This window comes from Cupressus sempervirens, chromosome 6, assembly GCF_028749045.1.
Source record: "Cupressus sempervirens isolate cs-2001-9-10 chromosome 6, ASM2874904v1, whole genome shotgun sequence".
Taxonomy (NCBI): Eukaryota; Viridiplantae; Streptophyta; class Pinopsida; order Cupressales; family Cupressaceae; genus Cupressus; species Cupressus sempervirens.
In genome coordinates this window covers 295,851,587-295,877,300 of record NC_143123.1, presented here as the reverse complement: position 1 = coordinate 295,877,300, position 25,714 = coordinate 295,851,587, and the positions used below count along the sequence as shown (strand labels likewise).

At 35.4% G+C, this 25,714-nt stretch overlaps 1 protein-coding gene across 6 annotated transcripts in view; it reads right to left on the bottom strand.

Annotated features, from left to right (window-relative positions):
- Window positions 1-25,714, bottom strand: part of LOC149552381 (endoribonuclease YBEY, chloroplastic-like) — a 108,611-nt gene that overhangs the window by 70,284 nt on the left and 12,613 nt on the right. For 4 of the 6 annotated variants that reach the window (XR_016352918.1, XM_089787924.1, XM_089787922.1 and 1 more), the window contains exons 2-7: window positions 1,387-1,638; window positions 1,201-1,296; window positions 859-1,063; window positions 665-772; window positions 378-478; window positions 84-176 (exon numbers count right to left, since the gene is read on the bottom strand). Coding sequence is in view for 5 of the 6 variants with exons in the window: in XM_089787924.1 (XP_089644050.1) it covers window positions 84-176; window positions 378-478; window positions 665-772; window positions 859-1,063; window positions 1,201-1,296; window positions 1,387-1,638 (855 nt within the window). In the remaining variant the exon portion in view is untranslated. The remainder of the gene's footprint in view (window positions 1-83; window positions 177-377; window positions 479-664; window positions 773-858; window positions 1,064-1,200; window positions 1,297-1,386; window positions 1,639-25,714) is intronic. The other 2 variants (XM_089787921.1, XM_089787923.1) reach the window with 1 other exon arrangement.

The window sequence follows — 25,714 nt, the reverse complement described above, 5'->3', positions numbered from 1 at the left end:
GTTAATAAACTCAAATCTGTTTCAAAGTGTGCATATTGAAAGAAGTAATGGAAAAACACATTTCCTCAGATAAAGTATTCAACCTGTATGAAAACCCCAGGGGAACTTTTTGATAAAATACCATCTTGCCCAGCTAAATCCACCATTTGTAGAGCACTTATTGCCGCAGGACGTGTCTGTTGAATAAAAAAAAGTAGAATGTCTGAATAATCTGTGAAATTGTATTTACAGCTGCAATATATGTTTGAAAAAGAATGGTTCTTTAAAACTCCCATGTAAGTAATAATGGATCAAACATACATCAGAATCCATAAAGATTTTTTCTACAAGCAATTCAAGTGCGTAAGATGTATTATAGGGTAGCCCATTGTGTGCACCTTGCCAGTGGCAATAATAATATTCACTCCCCTTGAATTTGCTTCTCTAAGAGCTTCTGCTGTCCCTGGCATTATTAAGCTTTTGCTATTCAATAATGTGCCTGCTCCAAGAAACACCAGACATTATTTATAAAAGATATAGACATCCTTAACTGCAACCACTCACTAAAGCGGGGAGGCTTTGAGTGGGAAGGAATTGAACTTATTTGCTCTTATCAAAATTATTTAAACATAGGTGAATTAATGAGTGCCTACATAAATGTATGTGAAGCAGAAAGGCATCTTACCATCCATATCACAGAACAGATATTTAAATTTGGGCTTGGAAGATCGCGGGACTTCTTTTTCCTTGATCTTAATACCTTGATCTGGCCAACAATCAAACTGCCAATCCCCTTGGTAATTTTGTACGCATCAATTCTTGATTAAGACTTGAGAAAAAAAATTAAAAATGCTGACAAGAAAGTTGCCAGGCCATTACCATTAATCACCGACGAGCTGATATATTCTTTTTCTGACTTGCATGGTAAGCTGCAATCTCCAAGACTTTCACTAGTACTACGTATCAAGCCTTTTCCTTTCCACCCCAGGCATTTCAGAATAGTGTCTTTCTCATTCTCCATCTCTTTTTGAGCCTCTTTGCTTCTTTCATTGTTATATCCTAAAAGATGTAGCATCCCATGAACCTAGTCCCAGCATCCCAATAAAAAACAGATATAAATACAAGTAAGGATAAGACTGCTATTATAGGACACTCAAAATGACCAGTCCCATCTGAAACCAACAGAAAATTAATAATAATCAACCATATAAACAATCTTACCATCAAGATCCGTATCTCATCGAGAAGACTGTGGCCTCTTTCTACAGCCTGCTTGGCAGCTGCATCCACAGAGATGACAATATCCCCCAACATTAGCTGTCACAAAATAATGTACCATAATCAGTGATCTTCAAAAACAAGATAACAAAATATACAAAGACAGCATACTGGAAGATAAGGCCTTACAACAGAAAGTTGGCATCCAGGAATATGCTGTGACATTGAAAGAACATCAGTAGTACAGTCCTTACCACACCACTCTTTGTTCAATTCACAAATGAAATCATTGTCACACAATAATACTGACAGTTCAACCTTCTCAAAACATCCCACATCCTCTATGGCAGTGTCTCTTGTTTTGGCAGATGAATCTTTTATGCCATCAAAGGCTGCCTTCATTGCCATTGGAACATTGAGATGAAGAAGTTCTGCAATATTCTGTCACAGTAAAGATAAAAAAAGAATTAGGAAATGGAATTCCAAAAACATTTATCGTTAATACTCAATTAGAAACCTTAAACAAGATATTAAACATTACCCTTCTACAAACCCAAATCTTATGACAGAGCATATGCAATGAGAAGATTTACGCAAATGCATTTATTTGTTGCTATAAAATCAGAGCTACATCCAACCTGTACCTGCTAATGCCTAGATTAAATGCCTGGCTATTCTGCCATTAGCTGCATTTGGAACATAGCTAGTATTTTAGTGCTACTCAAGACCACAAATCAAGCAAAAATGAACAAACAATTTTATCAATCTACTAGGATCCCAAGCCTCATTCAACTAAGATGCTAAAGGTATTCTGTTCAGAGGAAAAATGGTTCTGCTACAAGGCATGTTACAATCCTATGACTAAAAACATCTTTTTAGACGAGAGCATAGGAATCAGAAATGTTTAAAAGGATCACACTGACTAATATTGCCACTACTTAAGATACAAGAAAAGTTGGTGTTATTTACATGCAATGAAAGCATGAACTTTTTTTCTTCCTTTTTTGCCTTTAAAGTGAAATGCCACTCAACACCTGCTGACCAGCCTCCACATGTTTGTGCTCTTTGAAAATTGTTCAAAAAAACCAAGTCTGTAAAATTTTTGACTGCCGCTAAATCATCCCACTTTTACCCATGTGAATGTCTATTTGAAATAAGTGTTGGCTATTTTCGCTCCCCTTCGGCATTGATAACCGATCTGACAGATCTTCAGCAAGCTGGATTCCTTGCGGAGGGATATCATCGCGCTAAGGTTGGAGGCTAACATTTCATGTTAGTTCGGTTTGTTCTTGGTAGGGCTCATTGGCTTGCGAGATCTGACGGCTCCAGTGTTTAAGCATACTATCCCAACATCCTCCCAAAAAGCACGAGATGCTGCCACGCATCACCAATCTGGCGTTTCCTCACGTTGCAATGTTTCGGCAAGACTCTAAAGCCTGGAATTGCATGACATGCTGCCACGCATCGCCATTCTGGCATTTCTTCACACTGCAATGCTTTCCCAAGGCTCTGAAATCCACAATTACGCCACGTGGCTGAGGGTCCCATCTATGGCACTTAAAGCTGCCCAATATGCACATGTGCAGATCGACAGCAGAGATTCAACGAAAGATTAAAAGATCGTCGTATATTTCGTCAAACGGCAAAACATATGATGCTGTTGTGCATCACCATCCCGGCATTCCTTTATACACCAGTGTCTCCGAAACACTCCAAAGCCAAGAATTGTGCGTGGCACTGACACACGTCGCCATTCCGGCATTTCCTCACTCCCCAGTGCTTTCTCAAGGCTCCCAGACCTGAAATTGCACCACGTGGCGGGTGTCCCCACTTTTCATGCTATCTGCTCCCATCATTGACGGATCTCCTCACTGCATCTCAATCATCCCCTAAGATGGAGCCTAAAATTCTAGTCTCCATTTTTTATCTTAAAGAGTGAGTAAATATCAAATTTGGAGCAAGAAGGGATTCAGAAATTTAAGTTCACATACAGAACTTGCTGGACAGAAGATGCAGTCATGACAAAATATTACTGATATCAGAGATAATTACACATATTGTCCATTCAACATACCTGGGCTTGTTGTCTCTGTTCAGTGCTCATTCAGTAATAAAATCATGCAAAGTAACTTGAAGTTTATATCAGAAGAACAATGGAGAGGTAGCAACACAAAATTATTATTAAAGGAACCAATGATGTTATGCATTGATGCGAATAGCTACAGTATGAATATATTGAAGTAGCAGCACGTATATACACTGTGGAATGAGTAACAGTAATGTTTGGAGTCCTTAATATGTACGAACTCAAGTCCCGTGAACACATTACCAAGAACTAGAGAATACGGCTTGATGTGCAGATTCTAGAACAGACGTGAGTCTCAGAAGCTGGAGAATGATTTGCTGGAATATTTTGGTGCTTTGACATAATTTATGATGCACGAATGTTAATGTCCATACCTTTCAAAAAAGCGGCCTAAGCAGATTTACAAGCATTCAGGAGTCACCAACACGTTACAGGGGCTGGAGATAAAATTTTAATGTTTTAGTTTTGCAAAATCTACTCCCTAACTGGCATGGCGATCAACAAGGAGCACATCATATGTTGGCGGAGGAGACTTAAAATCTAAGAAGAGGCAACTAGCGGCAGTATAAATGAAGACCATGAGAATTGATAGGGCACAATACAAGAGACCATGCGCAATAATAGTCATGCAAATTACTAGAAATGACACATCGTGACACACATGGACCCTATGTAGCAGCGGTGACTAGTATCAGATGGATAATATAAGCCATCGAATTCTTGAACAGTAAAAAGCAAGTATAACGAAAGTTTTCCCGTAGTATCATTGGATCCCATTATAACGTTCAAGGAGCAAGCAATATAAATATTGATAGAGCAGAATAATTCTAGAAGAAGATTGGCGTCTTCAAATAATGGCAAAGAAGGATGCAATGCATTACAATAAGAATTGATTAATTAATAAATACCAAGCACCAGGAGCAGCTTTAACAAGATCATTTCCGGAGTTAGTAAAATATGCCAATAAATGTTTAAAACAAGGGAGCCTGATAACCTATTGCGGCTAAAATTATGTGGATTTCTCATCACCGATTTGTCACTTATTATTCATGTTTCATTTAGCAGTTCATATCTAATAATACTCATTTGTTTGTAGGAGACTCTTTCTGGAGGAGAAACCCGCGTGGATTTGGATAATAGAGATTGGAGCCTATTTATATATTTGAACAAGAAGTCTGAAACCGATCTTAATTCCTGTTGAAGACAAGATGAGATAAAACTGTCATACCATCGATTATTTTTGTCAGAGTTATATGAAAAGCTTAAGAGAGTTTAGTTATTTGTTATAGAGAGGTGCAGTGCTTGAAAAAGCAGCCGACATCCTTCAGCCTCCTATAAATATAGATGTAAAATCAAACAACAAATATATATTCATATATACTTTCTAAAAATTTCCATACTATATGCGCTATGATATATTATATTCTTGTATTGGCGAAGAAATGAATTTTTGAACTAAGCTTGTGAATTCGGATTATTGAATAAATTCTTATGTGATTCTAAAATCAAATTACAATGGATGGATCATCTGTAACGAGTGTCTCCAATGCAATTTTATTTCCGGCATGATCAGTAAGAAATATTTATTTTATTTGCATGAAGCTTTAGAGTAAAAATATTATATAGTTTTGTCCTTTATAATTATTATTTTAATTTTATAAATAAGTGGACAAGATCAATTATAGCATTTTAAAATTGAAGATCATAGATGTTGAGAAATATTTAATTGTTTCCAAATCTATGTCTGGTTTGTCTCTGAACCACAAGAGTTAAAGTACATTTCAAACTATTTTAAAATTGCGTCCATATATTTGATCTGTCACATCTTGATTACTAAATTGTTTATAATTAGTGTGCGTAGAATTTTATAAAGTTGTATGTTTTAAACTTATAATACTAACTCTATCGCCCTTCGACATTGGTCTTTATATTTTCCATAAGTCATAATCCATATGCTGGCAATTATTTCATATCTTTCCTTTGAAGAGTTCATATATTCATTTGTTGCATTAATCTATACTTATTCTTATTTTAAAAACATCCATACAATCATTTACTTTTATTCTTAATTCATAAATTTCAAGTTTGAATTTTTCTATAATCCTTGTCATTTGAGAATAATTCAATACATTCCCATTCTAACCGATCTTCTCTAAGCATCTTGGATTTAAGGTTGTTGTCTAGGATTAGGTACACCCGCCCTGGTTTTATAGAGCCAGAAGCACAGGGGATTCGGATCACATTGATCAATCCCGTCAAGTTGGCCACAACCAATTGGATATCCCAGCATCAAGTTGGCAAGACTCGTAAGATACCAATCTACAGTTTTGGGAACCAATAGCATGTTCTTCACTTGAAGCAAGGATGTACAAAGGAACCTTTCCCAAAAAAATTTCATAGTTTTGTTGGTGTGGATCAACATAAGTTAGCTTCATCTCCAAAGAAGCTTGTTGTTGAGTCACCATTAGTGAAAGCAACAATGAAGTATCCTGAATTCAAATCTATTGACTTTGCTATTCTCTTTCAGGGAAAGGAAGCAGACATAGCTAGTGACTCTCATTTCTTGTTTAAATAGTTGAATGTGTTGAGATGGTAGCCACAATAGAGACCTTTATCTCTGGTCTCCTATAAAATGAAAATATGTTTGTTATGACCGTTATGGTCATCTTCAACTAAAAGAGACATTAGTGGTATTATATTATATAAAAAGACATGTGTCATACGTCATATGAATGGAATTATGAAGTGTTGAATATTTGGAAAGATGAAGCATTTTATTTTTGGGATTCAAAGAGATCTTCATGTGCGAGATGAAGATTCTAATGCAATCTATTTATGTAATTGGTTGGTATATTGTAAAATGAACTAAGTTGCCAATTTGGATTCGGGGACAGATTCAGGTTCGGGGTTCAAGCAAAAAAATTCCCATTTGTGTTCGTGGGTGGCTTCGTGAGTGTATATATATATATATACAAAAAAATAAGAGACTGTAACTTAGGATATTTGTGTTGGAGCTTCAACGTATTGGTAAGGCAAAAACAAAAGCCATAACTTATTCCGATATACCAATAATGAATTTGGTTTAGAACCTAATTCTCAGTGCATTGTAGAATTTGATGTGAAGGTACCTGGATTACTTGATGGTCCAATAAGTATATTAACATATCTTCACCATCTTTGATCTTTGCAACTACAATAACCTTCTTCATAAACAATGTCCTATAGATAATGAAGAGAAAACAACTAGAAGGAAACATTTGAAAGGTTCGACTTGTGTTGATGATTCAAAGCTTGAGGAATTTTTTGCTAAAATTACACTTGAAGAAGTTCAAAATACATCCAAACCAAGATCTATGCAATCTGATCCTTTTGGATCTATATGCATCCCTTTATCACAGCACAAAATAGATATTTTATCTATTGTAAGTTCCCCACCTTAGAGGTTTCATCATTGATGTGAAGGTGTCTAGATTACTTGATGGTTCAGTAAGTATATTAACATATCTTTGCCATCTTTGGGACTACCATAAACTTCTTCATAAACAATGTCCTACAGATAATGAAGAGAAAACAACTAGAAGGAAACATTTGAAAGGTTTAACTTGTGTTGGTGATTCAAAGCTTGAGGAGTTTTTTGCTAAAATAGCACTCGAAGAAGTTCAAAATACATCCAAATCAAGATCTATTCAATCTGATCCTTTTGGATCTGTATGCATCCCTTTATCACAGCACAGAATAGATATTTTATCTATTGGAAGTTCCCCACCTCCTGGATTCGCCATGGGTCTGTCCGGATTCGCTGAGGGTCCGGGCAGGGTCCTTCATTTGGATTGTGGGTCTGCCCAGGTTCGTGCAAACCCGAGCGGACCCACAGTCCAAATGAAGGACCCTGCCCGGACCCGCAGCGAACTCAGGTGAACCCACAGTCCAAATGGACCCTACACAGACCCGAAGCGAAACCAAACCCGGATCCGGGCAAAAAGGTCCAAGCCCGGTAACTTAGAAAATGAATCAAGTGAAATCTTTGTACTCAAACATTTTTTTACCATCAATAAAAGAGATATTTTGCTTGTGTTGCTAAGCTTTTTGTCCCTTTAAGTGGAAGGGTTTTCCCAAGATAAATGTATTGAGTTTTCTTGTGCCTTGGCTATTCTCTTCTTTGTTGTTGTTTATCTAATTTCTGGGCATAAAACTTAACATTGTATCAGAGCCTAGTTTGATATCAGCAATGAGGTACGGTTCAGTCTTGGTCATGATTGTATCTTTTAATTTTGGATCATTTTATTATGTTGGCTTTTGTGACTCTTATCATCATTTTTGGGTGTTTGTGGGTGGATGCTATTATTATATTACCTACATGTCGTATGGAGCTTATTAATGCTGATGGTTTATCTTAAGTTTATCAGCACCCAAATTCTATTTGTCTAATCCTATGGTAGTTTAGTATATGAAGTCACGAGACCACATTGATTAATCTGTCAATCTTGTACCATAGAAGGAAATATTACACAGTGTGATATTTTAAAAAGGCAATAGTGTCTAGCTCAATAATTAGGTAAAAAATTGTGGGCATTTCCCACCCGTTTCCAGGGTTCTCACGATAGTTTTCTCAACTGGAAAATATTTGTGTCCTTGCAATCTTCTCTTCAATGACTCTGACGACATAGACAATGTATCACCCCCCTTTCCCTTTATACATATTTAATTTCAGTTTCCTTCTCCCTTTTCCTCTCAAGCAATAGTTTAGGTGCACCTCGATAGTAAGGAAGCCGGCCTTCTCTAGAGATTCAACTTCAGAGCGCAAGTTCCACACTTGGAGGTCATTTCCATATTACACAAGGTCGTTTGAGGGTCATATCTCAAGCAAGGATGCAAACTTTTGTGTCAACAATAAACAGCATTGCTTATTTTATTTGCCTGACACCCATATTCATTGAATTGAAATGTTGTTAGTATCTGCAAGTACTTTTCTATTTATACCCATCTTAATTTCCAGATAATTTTGTATTGAATTGTTTAATCAGATATAAGGACAAATCAACAAATTTCTATAAAAAGTTGCATAGTACTTATTGCTGGGTGGAAATTTTGTTATTACTGAGTGGAAATTTTGTAAATCATTGTTACCGCAACTTACAAAACTATGGATGTTTTGCAGCCGACAATTTTTAGGATCAATTGCAAGATAGTGATTCCAGCCATAGCATGTAAGAACAACTTGTCCTACTTCTCAAGAAAGGTTCCCCCCTCTTATTGCTACAGGAATCAATAGATCACTTAGCTACTATTTATACTAAGCTAAATCAAGGTGGGACAATCATCCTATTCTCTTATTTCAAAATAGATGTTACTGTTACAATACAATCTTAAATCAATTGTGTAATTTACTTGCAAAGAATATGTTATAGCAATAATTCTGATAAACATAAGATTAGACGTAAGAATAACCTTCAATGTACCAGCATTTACATAACCAAGGGACTCGTGAAAGCACAAAGTATTTCCAGGGCTCCTTATAAGATTTTACGAACAAGAATGAAACACATGCAGCTCACATCTCCAGCACGTATTTCACCTTGCATGCACAAACTGAGAAAGTAAAAACAACACAAAGTCTGCAAATTACCTCCTTGTCTAAAGGTTCTACAGTAGCTTCAAATTTGACAAGCAGCTCAAACTTTGCAAGACCGAATTTAGAAACAAACTATAACTTCGAACACAATATGCAACTCAAAGTCTACAACATTGAGTTCAAATCTATTTTCAACTAAGCACCAAAACTCACAATCAACTCAAGAAAATGCCATCATATAACAAAATTGACTGGCACAAAACCTCAAAACAACCTGCCTCTTTTATTGAAAGCAATCTAATTTACATTTAAGCTCAAAGTCTTAAGAGTGCAAATACAACATTGCCAAAAGATGAAATTACAAAGAGCACCCTTGTTTATTCTTAGGTGAGGGGCTGAGAGAAAAAGGTGTGAGAAACCCAACAAACTTTGTCCTATCCCCTAACTAATTTTGAATTATTCAAATTGGAAGTCCTTATGTACTTGACCTACAGTTTGATTACATGCAATGACTTTGCAGGTGAATAGGTTACTTGCAATTACAACTTGTTTCCCAATTATAAGTAGCTTGTCAATAATAAAATTACAAAATGCAAGATGAAAATAAACTAAGTGTCTAACAAGACATGACTTTTCTGCATCAAAAAAGCCTTTATTGGAAAAGCATCCTTTCAACATTTCTTTCTATCTCTATCTTGAAAGAATTATATGCTTGCAATCATTCTATCACTCATACCTTTCCTTATGGTTCCATCATGTGATTATTCTTGCCTTGTGTCACTCTCAAGTCTTGGAATCTATTTGCAAAAAAAGAACAATGCCATGATATGTTAATTGTGTTGATCATACGCGCAAATAGCAAAAGTCGTAGATCTTTCTTCCAACCTAAAACTTTGCAAATCTAGAGTTATACATGTTGGGCAATCAAACCTTGAGGGAAAATGGATGGAATCAACTTTTAAAATGGGGAAAAAGAGGATATACAAGGTTTTTCTTGAGCATTGCAGGTGAATGAAATGCAAGTATTTGGTATGGAAATGAGTTGTAAGTGTGTCTATATACAAGTGGCGGTACTTCTAACTTATGATCAGGATTTTTTAATCCAACTACAAGTCATTTTGGGAAGGATTGTTGCCTGCAAAGAAGTTATTAAAGTCTACTTGAAGGTTGGCACAAAACTTCATTTGTGCTTGAAAGACACTTGCAAGTGGGATTTTAAAGTCCACTTGGAGGTAGGGAAAAAAATTAGCCCTTTTATGCCCAAATGAACTTACAAACAAGATTTTTAATTCCGTTTACAAGTGGGGAAAATATACATTCTTAAAGTTCTTTCCTCAAGGGAAGATCTTATATTTCAATTTAGGTAGGAACTTGTATTGCTTTTGAAAAACAATACTCTCAAACATAACTCTACAAATCACTTGTTAAGAATCAAAAATGCAATGAGGAAGAAGTATTTGAACTTGGAAAAAGTCCCCCAAATCTTCAATTGAAATCCAAGGAAAGATCTTCAAATTGCAGCTAAGATAAATAAATTTGATCAAATCCTCTCAAAAAATTAATGCATTTTCAGCCCTTCATAGCCTCTTGACAAACAACCAAGCATGAGAGTCGAAATGCAAGAAGACAGGAACATTTGAGACTCATTCAAAAACCAAATGTGGTTTGAACATGCAATTGCAAGTTGCTTGCAGTAGAGATAAAAAAAACAACACTCAAGAAGAACCACGTGGTTTGGAATCTGGATGAATCAATACAAGTTGCGATCTGTATTTTATCAAATTGTGAATCTATTATGCCCTAAATCAGGGTTTTTAAGCAGCACTTCAACTTGTATGATTTTTCCTCTTAAAAATGTCTCAAATGCCCTTGGCAGGGTTTTAGAATGGTGTTTCAATGCTAGGGTCGATTCTTTCCTTTAAGGATCACTGCAAATTCTTTTAAGGCACAATCCAAGGGTCATGACTCCAAGTAAAACGCCTCTTGTTTATTCAAAAAATAGAGCACTTTACATGTCAATGGGCTTTTTATACCATGAAACATGTTTAAGATATTTTAAGACATGATAGAAGAACATAGTTGGCCTTTTTAAGCTTGACAACATGCTCCACATTCATTTAAGGCAATTATTTTCTCTTTAAAATACATGGTCTGATTTTTGATTTCGAGTTGCTAGGAGTATTGGAAATATTTTTTAGTTGTAATTAATATAAATAGTTGGAATTTAAAAGCTCATCTACATACACTTTTCCTTAAAACACTTGCAATCAACTTGAAAAATGGCATCTTAAGAGCATAGGTGGGTTTTACATGCATCTCTGCAAGCATTTTTTGTTATGTAGCAATCATGTAACTGTGCTTTAAAAGCCCACTTACTGTTGGCTAAAAGTTTCGGAAGTCACTATAACCACAACTTGCAAAACTATAAATTTAGGCAACCTCATATGAGATTACTCTCTCCTCTCAGTCATAGAGGAGGCTCCCTTCTTACCATAGGTGGTTCCAATAAAGACTTGACTAGAAATTACAAAACAAGTCGTTTCTCTTAATCTATACCTCTTTTTTCAGGAATGATTTTGTGAACAACTTATGAACCACACTAAGATTTAACAAAAAGAACCTATTGCTACGATAATATCAATGGATTGTGAGTTGACATAAGAACAACAAAAAGATACCAATCTACTTTATATATGAGAGGAAGAGTTGAAGAAACTCACATCTGCACTTATCCCGAAATAAGATTTAATAACTTGAACAAATAGTAAGGCACAAAGTCTTTCAGCCTTAAGTATTTGAAGCCACTATCAACTATATTAATTTGCCCTTCTGCATCACAAAGTCTCAAAAATCTCAAATTGAACTATCACTTTGAACATAATATGTGTCATCCTACATTTTGTCACCAGAAAATGTTGGTAACAGCACAAAACTTTTTCAAGCTAGTTTCACATTTCTCTAAGCTTATTTCATTATTTAATTGGTTTGTATTGATCAATCAAATGACGCCAATTGATATAATGAATCCTTTTATCGAAGGCTTTCATCAAGTCTTTTTTGTTTCTCTGATTGTCGAGCCTATGCTTGATTTTTGAGGCCTTCAACATCTTTTTCTTTGCTTTTGAGTTTGCGTTTGTTGGTTTTGCAGTCATTTGGTCTTGCTCATGTCATGGCTTTCGGTTTCCCCTTCAATTTGATCTAACCTAGAGCTTAATCGAAGTTGTCAGTCAAGAGTTATGGACATTTTAAAAGTGGACCTTTTTTATGCAACAACACGAATTAAAAATATCATGTATATTTTCAATTTGATATTCACTTTTTGAAAAATATAACTTAAGTTCACTTTATGTTATGTTTTTAAGTTACTTTATCATTTAAATTTTCACTTAAAGTAATAATAGTGCACTTTATGTTATAATTTTAAGTTGAGATACTTTTTGTTATATAGTTTCAGTTTAATTTTTTATTTTTAAATCAAATGCTCATTTAAATGTTACTTTTTAAATGATATTTATGTGTTATATTTTTAATATGATATACAAGTATTGTTTATGTCCCACTAAAGTAACATTTTAATGAAATTAAATGGATATATGTTTATTAAATGACTTTAAGTCATCAAAAGTAGACATTTTATATGCAATTACATGTAAAATCCATTAAAAGTGGAGATTTTACATGTCATTGCATATAAAATTCAACTTATAAGCATAGCACTACCAAAAGTGGACCTTTTTGGTGTCATTACATCAAAAGATGAGTTTTTGTGTCATTGCATCAAAAAAGTGAGATACAACTTAAAATATGCATTGCACTCCAAAAGGTCTGATTTTGAACATATGCATGTTTTAAATTTGTGTTATGCTCTCCAAAAGGTCCAATTTTCTTTGTTGAGAGTTTTTAAAATATGCAAGTCACTCCAAAAGGTCCAATCTTGACCAAAAGCATATTTAAAAACATGCATATCACCCCAAAAGATCCGATTTTGGAAGAACACATGCATTTGCTCTCCAAGAACCCGATTTTGTTCATTATGAGAGATTTACTTGATGGTTTTGCATGAGATTTTCTCCAATAGGGTCGTTTTTTCTTGGCAATGGATTTTCCAACATTGAAAATGGATTTATCTTGCTAAAAAACATTTTTTCAAACTCCTTCCAAGGGTACGGTTTTGGAAAAATCTTCAAATAAATCCATTTTGAGTGATTTAAATCACGTTTTTGCAAGGAAAAGAGGCATTTTGGCATATTCAATCATTGGCAATACATTAAGGGTCACGTTTTTGCATTTGGAAGTGGAAAATGACTCATATTATTCCTTTTTTGAATCACATTTTTGCTAGAACGCCCAGAAAATTGTGATTTTAATCCATTTTTATACGTGTTGAAGTCACTTTTTTGCATTTGGATCCATGTATTTGCATTTTGGGAAGTCATTTTTGCATTCACAAGTCAAAAATGACTCAAAAACATGCATTTTTTTGCCACGTTTTTGCAAAAACGGCCTAGATTTTTGGATTTAAAAATCATGTTTTTGTTCAAAAAAACTCAAAAAATGGCATTTCCAGCCCATACCTTTGATCAAGAGGGGTTGTTTTTGAGTTTTAAATACATGATATTGTTGTTGGAGACCATGTATTTGGCACTTTCATATCAAATTCGACTCTTCATTGCTCATTAATATTTGTTAAGTGCAAGTACAAAAAAAGTCAAAAAGTTGTTTGAAAATCCGAATTTGAGGGAGAATTGGTCTTCAAGTCCATAAAACTTGCTATTTTGGCTCACAACCTCCAAGTAAGTGGACATTTTCAAACTTGCTCATCAATTCATGCTTATCTTGCTATTTCCATGCATATTATTGCTTGATAATTGCCACTTGTTGATTTTGCTGCCATGGAAAGTACATTTTTCCTTTAAAAATGATGAAATGGTTTATATTCATATTTTTGGTTTTTCCCCAAACTCCAAATTCGAATTTGTGTTGAAGTGTTTTGCATCTTGACATGTTTGAGTCACTCTCCAAAGGTACGTTTTTTCTTTTAAGTTTTTGTGCTTTGTGCTTGCTTGTCGGTTTTCTCCACTTTGGAGAAGTTACAACAAGAACTTGTTGTTTCACTTCATGCAAAAGCATCATCACGTTTCACTTCCATCTTCCATGTCACAACACCTCACATCTCATCTGACGAATGTGAATACACATTTTCCATCTCATTGACCATCTGCACATGCATGTAATCTCAGGTTCCGCTTCCATTTTCACTCATCTCACTTTTCACATCCACTCACATGACACAATTACATGAAAAGTCTTATGTGTAACTGCATCTCCAAAACCCGTTTTTGACTAAAAGTCACTTTTAAAAGGTCAAAAGATGTCACGTGCATGTATTCCCATGTACTTGGACTTCACCTTTCCTCAAAAACATCTATAAAAGCTCACTTCGCATCAAGTTACATTGCATTTCCATCTTTCCATATGCACTTACACCTCCATGAGCAAATACATGTTATTCCACTTCCCATGTCATTACGCATTTCATCTTATTCGTCATCTGTACTTGCATGTAAGCTCATCCTCCATCCACATTTGCATGTCATCTCACTTTATGTTTCTCATTACATGTTGTATTTACATGTAATCCATTTTCTGTGCAATGACATCTTGAAAGCCCAAGTCACAATTTTAAATTGAAAAATTTTCATTTGCACGCATTCCCATGCACCAAGCACTTACTTCAAAAAATTAAAAAATTAAAAAAATAGTTCAAGGTGCTGATGAAAAGTTATTCCGTGTTTACATCCAGACATCGTCAAAAAGGTTTTCGAAGTGTCAAAGAATCCAGAATGTGTCAATCTACAAAGGAGAATTCACGCCAACTTGAACGAAAAAAGCTTGATCACATCAAGATTTTAAATGACAATGGGCAATTCATCAAAGAGAGTTAGAGGTTATCAAAAGATGCAACACCATGGTTATCAAGGTGAATGCAGTGATACAAAACACAAGAACTTCTGATCTTGTGATTATCCGGGATAGCATCGCCAAGTACAAGGCCCTTCAAAACAATTGCTAGGATTGTTTCAATTCTTATCTATCTTTCTTCTTCTTCTTTCATGTTTGTAATTGGAGAGGATACATAGCATGAAAAAATGTAATTACACGTAATGCGAGTTACATGTATGTTAGAAGATGTAATGCGAATTGCACGTGCAGTTGCATGTAACCCTAAAATTTCTCTTCTCGTTAGACCGGGTCAAAGTTACTTGAGTTGCTCCTACTTTTTCCTACACCTTTTTCTCAACTCCTGTGCGTATATAAAGGAATGCCCCCTCATTGTAAAAATCATCTTTATCTTTATGCAAGAGAGCTCTGAAGAAATTGTGCTAGTATAACTTTGTTTGTGTAAGCACTATTTTGAGAGAAAGTGAATACAAAGGAGCATTTGAAACTTAACTTTGATTAAGTGAGATTGTTACTTGCGTGAGTTATAAGCTTTGTCTATAATTCATCTAAGTTACCTTTGATTCATGTTATCTTGTGTTCTTCGTAATTGTATCTTATGAATTGAATATTAAAAGAGTTAAGAAGCAATTGGAGCCAGAGCTTTGACTAGGAGCAATAGTGGAAGTGTATACCTAGAAGCTTTCTTTGTAGCTTATACTTTTTTCTTAATTCACAAAATAATTAAGTTACTCTCACTTCTAAGAGTCTTTGTGCCCTAATTGTAAAGCTTTAACATATAGAAGTACAACCAGACTTAGAGCCAAACCGGTACATTTTTAGTTAGCCTTTGAGTTAGTAAAGGTTTATCGGTATCACTATTTCTAGCTCTTGATAGAAGTGTAGTTAGAGATTCACCCTACCCATTACTCGCTCCACGAGTAAGTGGATTCTTTCTTGAAAGATAAGAAGAAAGAATATTGGTAACACCCATTTTATAAAAACTTTGCACTTCTTGCTTTCCTTGAATTGATCCAAGGAACGGTGAGAGAGGTTAGCCTTCCCTTTAAGGTAGAAAAGATTTTGTCTCACATGTTGTGGCTGGTCATCCTATTTTGCAATTGGATTTTTACCCAAAACTGTCGGTTGCAAAATATCCACCCAATAGTATGCAGCTCAAAGTCTGTATGATTGAATAGAAATCCCTCTTGAACAAAGCACAAAACTCACAATTAATATTCAAAAAATGTCATCACATAACACCTTGAATCAACACAAAGTTTGAAAGCAAGTTGTCTCTTTTATTGAAAACAATTTAATCTACATCCAAGCACAAAGTCTTAAGAGTGCATATACAAAAAGGTAGTTTTCTTGTATCGTCAAAAGATGATAATTATAATGAGGCTCCCTCCTATATATAGATGAGGGGCAGAGGGAGAAAGGTGGGAGAAACCCAACAAACCTTGACCTATTCCTAAATAATTTTAAATTATTCAAACTGAAAGTCCTAATGTAGTTAACCTGCAATTTGTTTACATGCAATGAATGACTTTGCAATTACGTGTTTTCCAATTACATGTAATTTGTCAATAACAAAATTATAAAATGAATGATGAAATTAAACTAAGTGTCTAACAAAATAAGACTTCTACTACATTATATGCTATACGATGCTCCATGATTGATGTGTTCAAGTTTGGCAGAAACATCCTGAATTGGAACAGGAACCTACATTTTGGAGTATTCTGCATCTCGAAAGCCTTTATTGGAAAAGCATTTTTTCAACATTTCTTTCCATCTCTATCTTGAAAGCATTCTATGTTAGCAATCATTCCATCGCTTATCTCTCTCTTTGTATGACTATCATGTTGTCGTTCTTGCTTCGTGTCATTCTTTAGTTTCCAGAAAAACCATAACACGATCTTTTGAGCTAGAACTTTGCAGATCTGAATGAGTATACATATAGGATATGAGCGGAAGGCCCTTGAGCAACAAGGATGGAGAAAAGTGAAATCAACCTTTTAAATACCAGATTTTGACAGCTACAAGAGCAAACAGATTTTAGATATATTTGGACACAGCGGATAGGCTATTTACTCATACATCGCTCACTTATAACAAAGATTTTCAATAGCTTACAATTGATTCCAGAAAATAAGGGTTTGATTTCTGATAGTCCCTGTGGGGCAAGAGCATACTCTCTATTACAGACTGGACTAAGACTTTACACAAGACTCACACCTTGGACACTTGATGCCCCCAGGGGTAGACAGCAATCTTATTTATAGCCTTTCTTGAGAGAGTCGATGCCTTATCCTTGACAGGATGAACGACAAGTGTCTCTTCTAGAAAGACTTGACCTTATCTCTAAACTTATCACTACAGAGGGAGCCAATTCTCCAGATAAGATGCCCACTAAAGAGTGGACCCCAATATCTTGTCATAAACAAGCAAATGGCTGACAAACATATAGGACCCACACATGTGGGCGGCTACTTTACACCCAAAAGCAAATATGGGGATCTGATTTTTTGTCACAGGAAACGTAACCCATGTCCCCATTGATGTGGATAGACTTAACGTGTCCTTGAACCAGTGGACAAATTCGTAGTCTGTAATGACTGTGGTGGTTAACATGGCTAACCACTACCACTAATTAGAGTTGTATGGTATGTACTAAGTATCCTTGGTTCCTGGTCATTCTTGGTTCAGGTTATGAAATACCAGACTGGGACCATGTTGTAGGTTACACATTCCAGCCATTCTTCATCTGCAAGATGTCGTGGATCCCAATGTTTTGGAGGGCCTTAATTCCTGAAGAGCCAAAGATTAACTGGTGAAACTTCCCTATTCCAAAGATGTAATCGAAAGAGTTTCCTTTCAAGTTTGGATGGAACATGCTCAAATTCATTTGGAAGTGGTCCTCTTAGGTAATCTGTCATTAGGGAAGATATCCTATTTTGCCATCAATCCTGATAAGGGAATGTGCGGTGATGCACATGGATGCCCCATAGTGAACCATGACTGTATGTGGTTATTGGTTGCTCAGAGAGTCATTCAAATATCTCTTCATTGGTTTCAATAGGATAAAACTGATGCAGAATTAATTATGTTGTTGTAAAACTTTGTTGTGCATTATGCTGTGCTTTTCTAAACTGATAGTAGTTACTTACTATTTGTGTTGAATAACTTATCACCTCTTGATTGATTGACTGGTAAGTAGAGGTGTGAGTGACGTTACAAATCATCCTGACTTGCAGTTCCTTAGCTCCTTCACAGCTCAGAAAATCTGCAAATATGTTAGCAATTCTTGGAATGTGATTTATAGAGAAATCAAATGCATCCAGAAACTGTGCCCATCTGAGTAGTCTTCCTCGTGCCAACTCATTTTTTGATTGTTTTTTGAAGAAGCCTTTAATATTCTGGAGATCAGACCTGAGCACAAAGGGTTTATCAGCTATAAACATTTGGAATTATTTGAAGGCATTAACAAATGCTAATAATTCTTTGTGGGTAGAGTGAGAGCTTAGTTCACTTCCTTTGAAACTACCAGATGCATATCTGACAATTTCTTCATGACCATCAGGTGATTTTTCTTTTAATATAGCTCCCCAACTGGTTTCACTGGCATCTATTTCAACTATTTTACGCATATTGCCTGGAAGTCGTAGTGGTGGTACTGCTGACATTTATTTTTTATTCTATGGATTGCTTCATCATGTTTGGCCATCCAGGGATCTGGATTCTTCTTTAGCAATCTGTTTAACAACTTTCTATCTTCCGCAATATTCTGATAGAATCTTGCAATGTAGTTTACCAGGCCAAGGAACTGTTGAAGCTCCTTGATAGAAGTTACTGTTATGGAGGTAATACACCTTAGAATGTGTTCTTGTGCCTCCATCTTTCCCTCGGGTAGAAGTTTAATTCCTATAAAAATGATGGATTCTGGGCATAAGTGGCATTTATCTGGGTTCAACAGAAGACCATGTTGAAGACAAACAGATAGAAAGGTTCAAAAATGTTGCAGATGGGACTTTAGGCATTGGGTCAAGATCAAGATGTCATGAAATGAAGAGACAAAAGTATCTCTGGCCAGAATTTTCAGAGCCATAATATTTCAATGCTTCTCAATAAATTTTGGAATGGGAATAAAAATGATCCCAATAGCAGCCCTGAGATTGTCTTCAAGTGAACGGCACTAGCTGGATCCCCCACAAAAAATGTCGTTACAGAATCTGACTCCTAGCTTTCACATATCGCCATTTAAGAAGAACTCCTAATATGAATTCCAATGAGGAAAAAAATTGCTACAATGTGAAGAGCTTCCCAAAAGACAACATGACAGGAGTTACAGAATACGCACAGCAACTGTACATATGAATAGATGCCTCCATAAAGATTACTGATCATGTTAATAAGAGAAGTGAGGACTTTAATAACTGAAACGACCATCTTAAAAATAATAAACACCAGACCTTCAGCACAAAACTCCTTCCCGCTTACAAAGACTCCTTCATGTCAGTCGTGAGCATTTTGTGGGTATATATATATATATATATATAGGCAGAAAGGCACTTGAAAGGGCCTCCGACATAGAGCATCTCAAATTGGCCATACTTGATGAGCATGACAACCAGGAAAAATTGATAACAACATTCCCTAATACAAACTATTTCACATTGGGGCAAACCCAATTGAAAGATCCCTTGAACAATCTGAGTTGAACAGAGACTAGAGGGGTGGTTCCTTGGATTGAATAGCGGAACCTAAATATATCCGGCAATGAAGACGATAATGAAAAAATAATGAAAGATCATTTTCTTCCAAGTTTGTACCTCTGCTTCATATGGCACAAAATTGAGACGAGATGCCATCCATATCGTAACAAAATCTCCATTCTCATTTGATCATTCGATGTCGGGTAGAGACAAAAATAAATGTGACACTCCTTGAACACTCGAAATTGGAGAGTTGAGGAAATAGCTTATGTCATCCCTCTGTATCAAATGACAGAATGAAGTCACTAATTTACCTTTTAAACAAAAAATGAATACAAAAGCCTCTTGAAGAGGAAATCGTTATCAAGAAGGTCAAACGGAGCTGATCATAATAATTGAAGATAATCAAAACTAATCTATATTGTCAGCTCCCGCTCGAGCTCCAACATGAAACTCTTCAAGAGCCTATCAAGAAAACTCAACTTGATGTTGATGATAAGCAACAGCAATGGAAATCGCTCACATCATGGTTGTAGAATGATAAGCTTGTTCTTCATATTTCCACACTTTTATCCGGAAAAGAACAAAAAAATCAAGCTATTCATAAGATATTCTATGGGAGAAATTCCCAGAATAAAATTTGAGACGACAATACACATAGGTCTGCAATCGAGACCCATCAACTGCATCGCAATTACTTGCCATGAGAAAATGTCTAGAGCATTCCCGGTAATTGAAGGAATATAGATGAGGATACCAAGAGTGAGATAAACTACACATAAGGGCAATCAACAATGTCAGAAACAGCAAGACCAGATGTCACATTATATCCACGAGTCATCACGAGTATATTTTAACAGTTATACAACTACTATTGTAAACATAGAATCACTACTGCAATTGAAAACTTCTTGAGGAATGAGAAGAGATAGATATGAAGCATTATTAATTGTTGTTGCAATAATCACGATACCACATAGACATGAAGCCTCTGCTTTTTTTTACTAGGTGGGACAATTGAAGAATAACGTGGCTCCATAGATCAGTACAGATTCTCTACGGCAGCCAAAGATTAAACGATATAGAATCACCATGACACAACAAAGAACCGTTATATAATAATGGAAGCAAGAGAAATCACAACGCTTTTCCAGCACAAAATGTTATTTTCTCTAACTGATCATCATCGATTTCTCTCACAATTTTGTCTTCACCAGCATCACGAGGAACATGCAACATTGGTTCATCCAACCTCCTTCATTTCAATCTCTAAGGCCACATCTTTTATTCAAGATCACATCCTCCATGATGATGTCCCCATCGACCAACACCAATATTTCATTTGGTACAGAAACCTCCTCGATATGCACGAGCCTCGCAAGTTTTACAGTTCACTGGCTCAATGCCCAAAGGTAAAGAGACAATGGTGGCGGCAACGTCACAGCCCTACATCATCTATGTCGTCAGAGTCATTGAAGAGAAGATTGCAAGGATGCAAATATTTTCCAGTTGAGAAAACTATCGTGAGAACCATGGAAACGAGTGGAAATGCCCACAATTTTTTACCTAATTATTGAGCTGGACGCTATTGCCTTTCTAAAATATCACACTGTGTAATATTTCCTTCTACGGTACAAGATTGACAGATTAGTCAATGTGGTCTCATGACTTCATATACTAAACTACCATAGGATTAGACAAATAGAATTTGGGTGCCAATAAACTTAAGATAAATCATCAGCATTAATAAGCTCCATACGACATGTAGGAAATATAATAATAGCATCCATCCACAAACACCCAGCAATGATCACAAGAACCACAGAAGCCAGCAAAATAAAATGATCCAAAATTAAAAGATACAATCATGACCAAGACTGAACCGCACCTCATTGCTCATATCAAACTAGGCTCTGATACCATGTTAAGTTTTATGCCCAGAAATTAGATAAACAACAACAAAGAAGAGAATAGCAAAGGCACAAGAAAACTCAACACATTTATCCTAGGAAAAACCCTTCCACTTAAAGGGGAAAAAAGCCAAGTGACACTAGCAAAATATCTCTTTTATTGATAATAAAAAATGTTTTGAGTACAAAGATTTCACTTGATTCATTTTACAATATACCAACCAATTACATAAAAAGATTACATTAGAATCTTCATCTCACACACGAAGATCTCTTTGAATCACAAAAATAAGACCCTTCATCTTTCCAAATATTCAACACTTCATAATTCCATTCGCATGACATATGACACATGTCTTTCTATATAATATAATACCACTAATGTCTCTTTCAACTAAAGATGACCATAACGGTTATAACAAACATATTTTCATTTTATACGAGACCAGAGATAAAGATCTCTATTGCAGCTACCATCTCAACACATTCCGCTATTTAAACAAGAAATAAGAGTCGCTAGCTATGTCTGTTTCCTTTCCCTGAAAGAGAATAGCAAAGTCAATAGATTTGAATTCAAGATGCTTCATTGTTGCTTTCACTGATGGTGACTCAACAGCAAGCTTCTTTGGAGATGAAGCTAACTTATGTTGATCCACACCAACAAAACTATGAAAAACATTTGGGAGAGGTTCCTTTGTACATCCTTGCTTCAAGTGAAGAACGTATTGTTGGTTCCCAAAACCGCAAATTGGAATCCTACGAGTCTTGCCAACTCGATGCTGGGATATCCAACCGCTTATGGCCAACTTGACAGGATTGATCAATGTGATCCAAATCCCCTGCGCTTTTGGCTCTATAAAACCAAGGCAGGTGTACTTGATCCTAGACAACAACCTTAAATCCAAGATGCTTATAGAAGATCGATTAGAATGCGAATGTATTGAACGTTTCCCAGACGGCAAGGATTATAGAAAACTTCAAACTTGCAATTTATGAATTAAGAATAAGAGTAAATGATTGTATGAATGTTTTAAAATAAGAATAAGTAAACATTAATGCAACAAATGAATATATCAACTCTTCAAAGGAAAGATATGAAATAATTGCCAACATATGGATTACGAATTATGGAAAATATAAAGACCAGTGCCGAAGGGCGATAGAGTCAGTATTATAAGTTTAAAACATACAACTTTAATAAATTCTACACACATTAATTATAAACAGGTTAGTAATCAAGATGCGACAGATCAAATATATGGATGCAATTTTAAAATAGTCTGGAATGTACTTTAACTCTTGTGGTTCGTAGACAAACCAGACATAAATTTGGAAACAATTAAATATTTCTCAATATCTATGATGTTCAATTTTAAAATGCTATAATTGATCCTGTCCACTTATCTATCATATAAATTGTTTATAAAATTAAAATAATAAGTATAAAGGATGAAACTATATAATTTTTTAACTCTAAAGTTTCATGCAAATAAAATAAATATTTCTTACTGATCATGCTGGAAATAAAATTGCACTGGAGACACTCTTTACGAATGATCCATCCACTATAATTTGATTCCAGAATCGCATACGAATTTATTCAATAATCCGAATTCACGAGCTTAGTTCAAAAATTCATTTCTTTACCAATAAAATAATATAATATATCATAGCACATATAGTATGCAAATTTTTAGAAAGCATATATGAATATGTATTTGTTGTTTGATTTTACATCTATATTTATAGGAGGCTGAAGGGTGTTGACTGCTTTTTCAAGCACCGCACCTCTCTAGAACAAATAACTAAACTCTCTTAAGCTTTTCATTTAACTCTGACAAAAATAATCGATGGTATGACAGTTTTATCTCATCTTGTCTTCAACAGGAATTAAGATCGGTTTTAGACTTCTTGTTCAAATATATAAATAGGCTCCAATCTCTATTATCCAAATCCACGCAGGTTTCTCCTCTAGAAAGAGTCTCCTACAAACAAATGAGTATTATTAGATATGAACTGCTAAATGAAACATGAATAATAAGTGACAAATCGGTGATGAGAAATCCACATAATTTTAGCTGCAATAGGTTATCAAGCTCCCTTGTTTTAAACATTTATTGGCATATTTTACTAACTCCAGCAAGGATCCTGTTAAAGCTGCTCCCAGTGCTTGGTATTTATTAATTAATTGGTTCTTATTGTAATGCATCACATCCTTCTTTGCCATTATTTGAAGACGCTAATCTTCTTCTAGAATTATCATGCTCTGTCAATATTTATATTGCTTGCTCCTTGAACATTATAATGGGATCCAATGATACTACCGGAAAACTTTCCTTATACTTGCTTTTTACTGTTCAAGAATTCGATGGCTTATAATATCCATCTGATACCCGTCACCGCTGCTACATAGGGTCCATGCATGTCACGGTGTGTCATCTCCAGTAATTTGCATGACTATTATTGTGTGTGGCCTCTTATATTGTGCCCTATCAATTCTCATGGTCTTCATATATACTGCCACTAGTTGCCTCTTCTCAGATTTTAAGTCTCCTCCGTCAACATATGATGCGCTCCTTCTTGGTCACCATGCCAGTTAGGGAGTAGATTTTGCAAAACTAAAACATTAAAATTTAATCTCCAGCCCCCGTGACGTGTTTGTGACTCCTGAATGCTTGTAAATCTGCTTAGGCCGCTTTTTTGAAAGGTATGGACATTAACATTCGTGCATCATAATATATGTCAAAGCACCAAAATATTCCAGCAAATCATTCTCCAGCTTCTGAGACTCACATCTGTTCTGGAATCTGCACATCAAGCCGTATTCTCTAGTTCTTGGTAATGTGTTCATGGGACTTGAGTTTGTACATATTAAGGACTCCAAATATTACTGTTAGTCATTCCACAGTATATATACATGCTGCTACTTCAACATATTCATACTGTAGCTATTCGCATCAATGCATAACATCATTGTTTCCTTCAATAATAATTTTGTGTTACTACCTCTCCATTGTTCTTCTGATATAAACTTCAAGTTACTTTGCATGATTTTATTACTGAATGAGCAGCAAGCCTAGGTATGTTGAATGGACAATATATGTAATTATCTCCGATATCAGTAATATTTTGTCATGACTGCATCCTCTGTCCAGCAAGTTCTGTATGTCAACTTAAATTTCTGAATACTTTCTTGCTCCAGATTTCATATTTACTCACTCTTCAAGATCAAAAAGGGAGACTAGAATTATGGGCTCCATCACATACCTTGAGCTATTTGTTTTTTGAAGGCAAGCAACTCATTTGGTAACCTCTGCACCACAGAATCCTTCCTCATGACGGAAGACAATGAGTCCAAAAAAAAGCACTTTCTTTAAACCCACTTGCTTCAATTCTTATCTGCCCAGCAAGAATGAGATCATCCTCAATTTCAATTCCCATATCCTATGTGGCTACAGGAGTAGATGGAGTTGCTCTTCTTAACAAAAATTTGACTTTGGGAATCTCAGCATTGCCAAAGAAACACTTCAAATTTGTAATTGTAGGCTGAGCAGCAGTTGGAATTCTCTGAGTCAACTTGTTCAAATGAGGAACAAATTCACACAAAGGTGTACAAGATTCCTTCTTCAACTGGGTGAGTTGAGCCAATAGGGCTTGAGCATCTTCAAGAGGCTTGAACTTTTCTTCAAACGGGGCTATGAGAGTAGCACAGTTTGTAATAGTTTGTGTTGCACGATAGTAAAGCCAGTTAGCAGCCACACCTTAGGGAGTTTCCACAAAAAACCTCACAAAGACACCCTCATGTTTAACACCATAAACATCATGTGCAATGTAAAAAGCAGCAATATGTTCATCAGAATGTTGTCCATCACCAAAGAACTTGGGAAAACTCTTCTGTGAGCCATCAAGAAGAGCTGTTAAAATTTTGGTAAGTTTATATCAGATTTAGAATGAATTTCTTTTCTCAAAAACCTTACAGTTTGAATGCTTGAATGTTGCAGATTTGATCTTCAATATATATATATCAATGTGATATGTGGCAGAAATTACAAATGTATACACAGTAACTTCAGAGATAATGAAATGCTTTCAATCACTGAGCTGTATTATTATTCAGACCTTGCTTTATATTAATTGATTTCGATATTCAGCAAGAATGAACAATTGGATATATATTCCCGTTGGAAAGACATGAGGGTGAATGAGCATGTCTTCAAAATGGAGACATGACCATTCATCATCATGTCTCTTCAATAATTAATTATATATAACAACTGCTAACTACTGATCG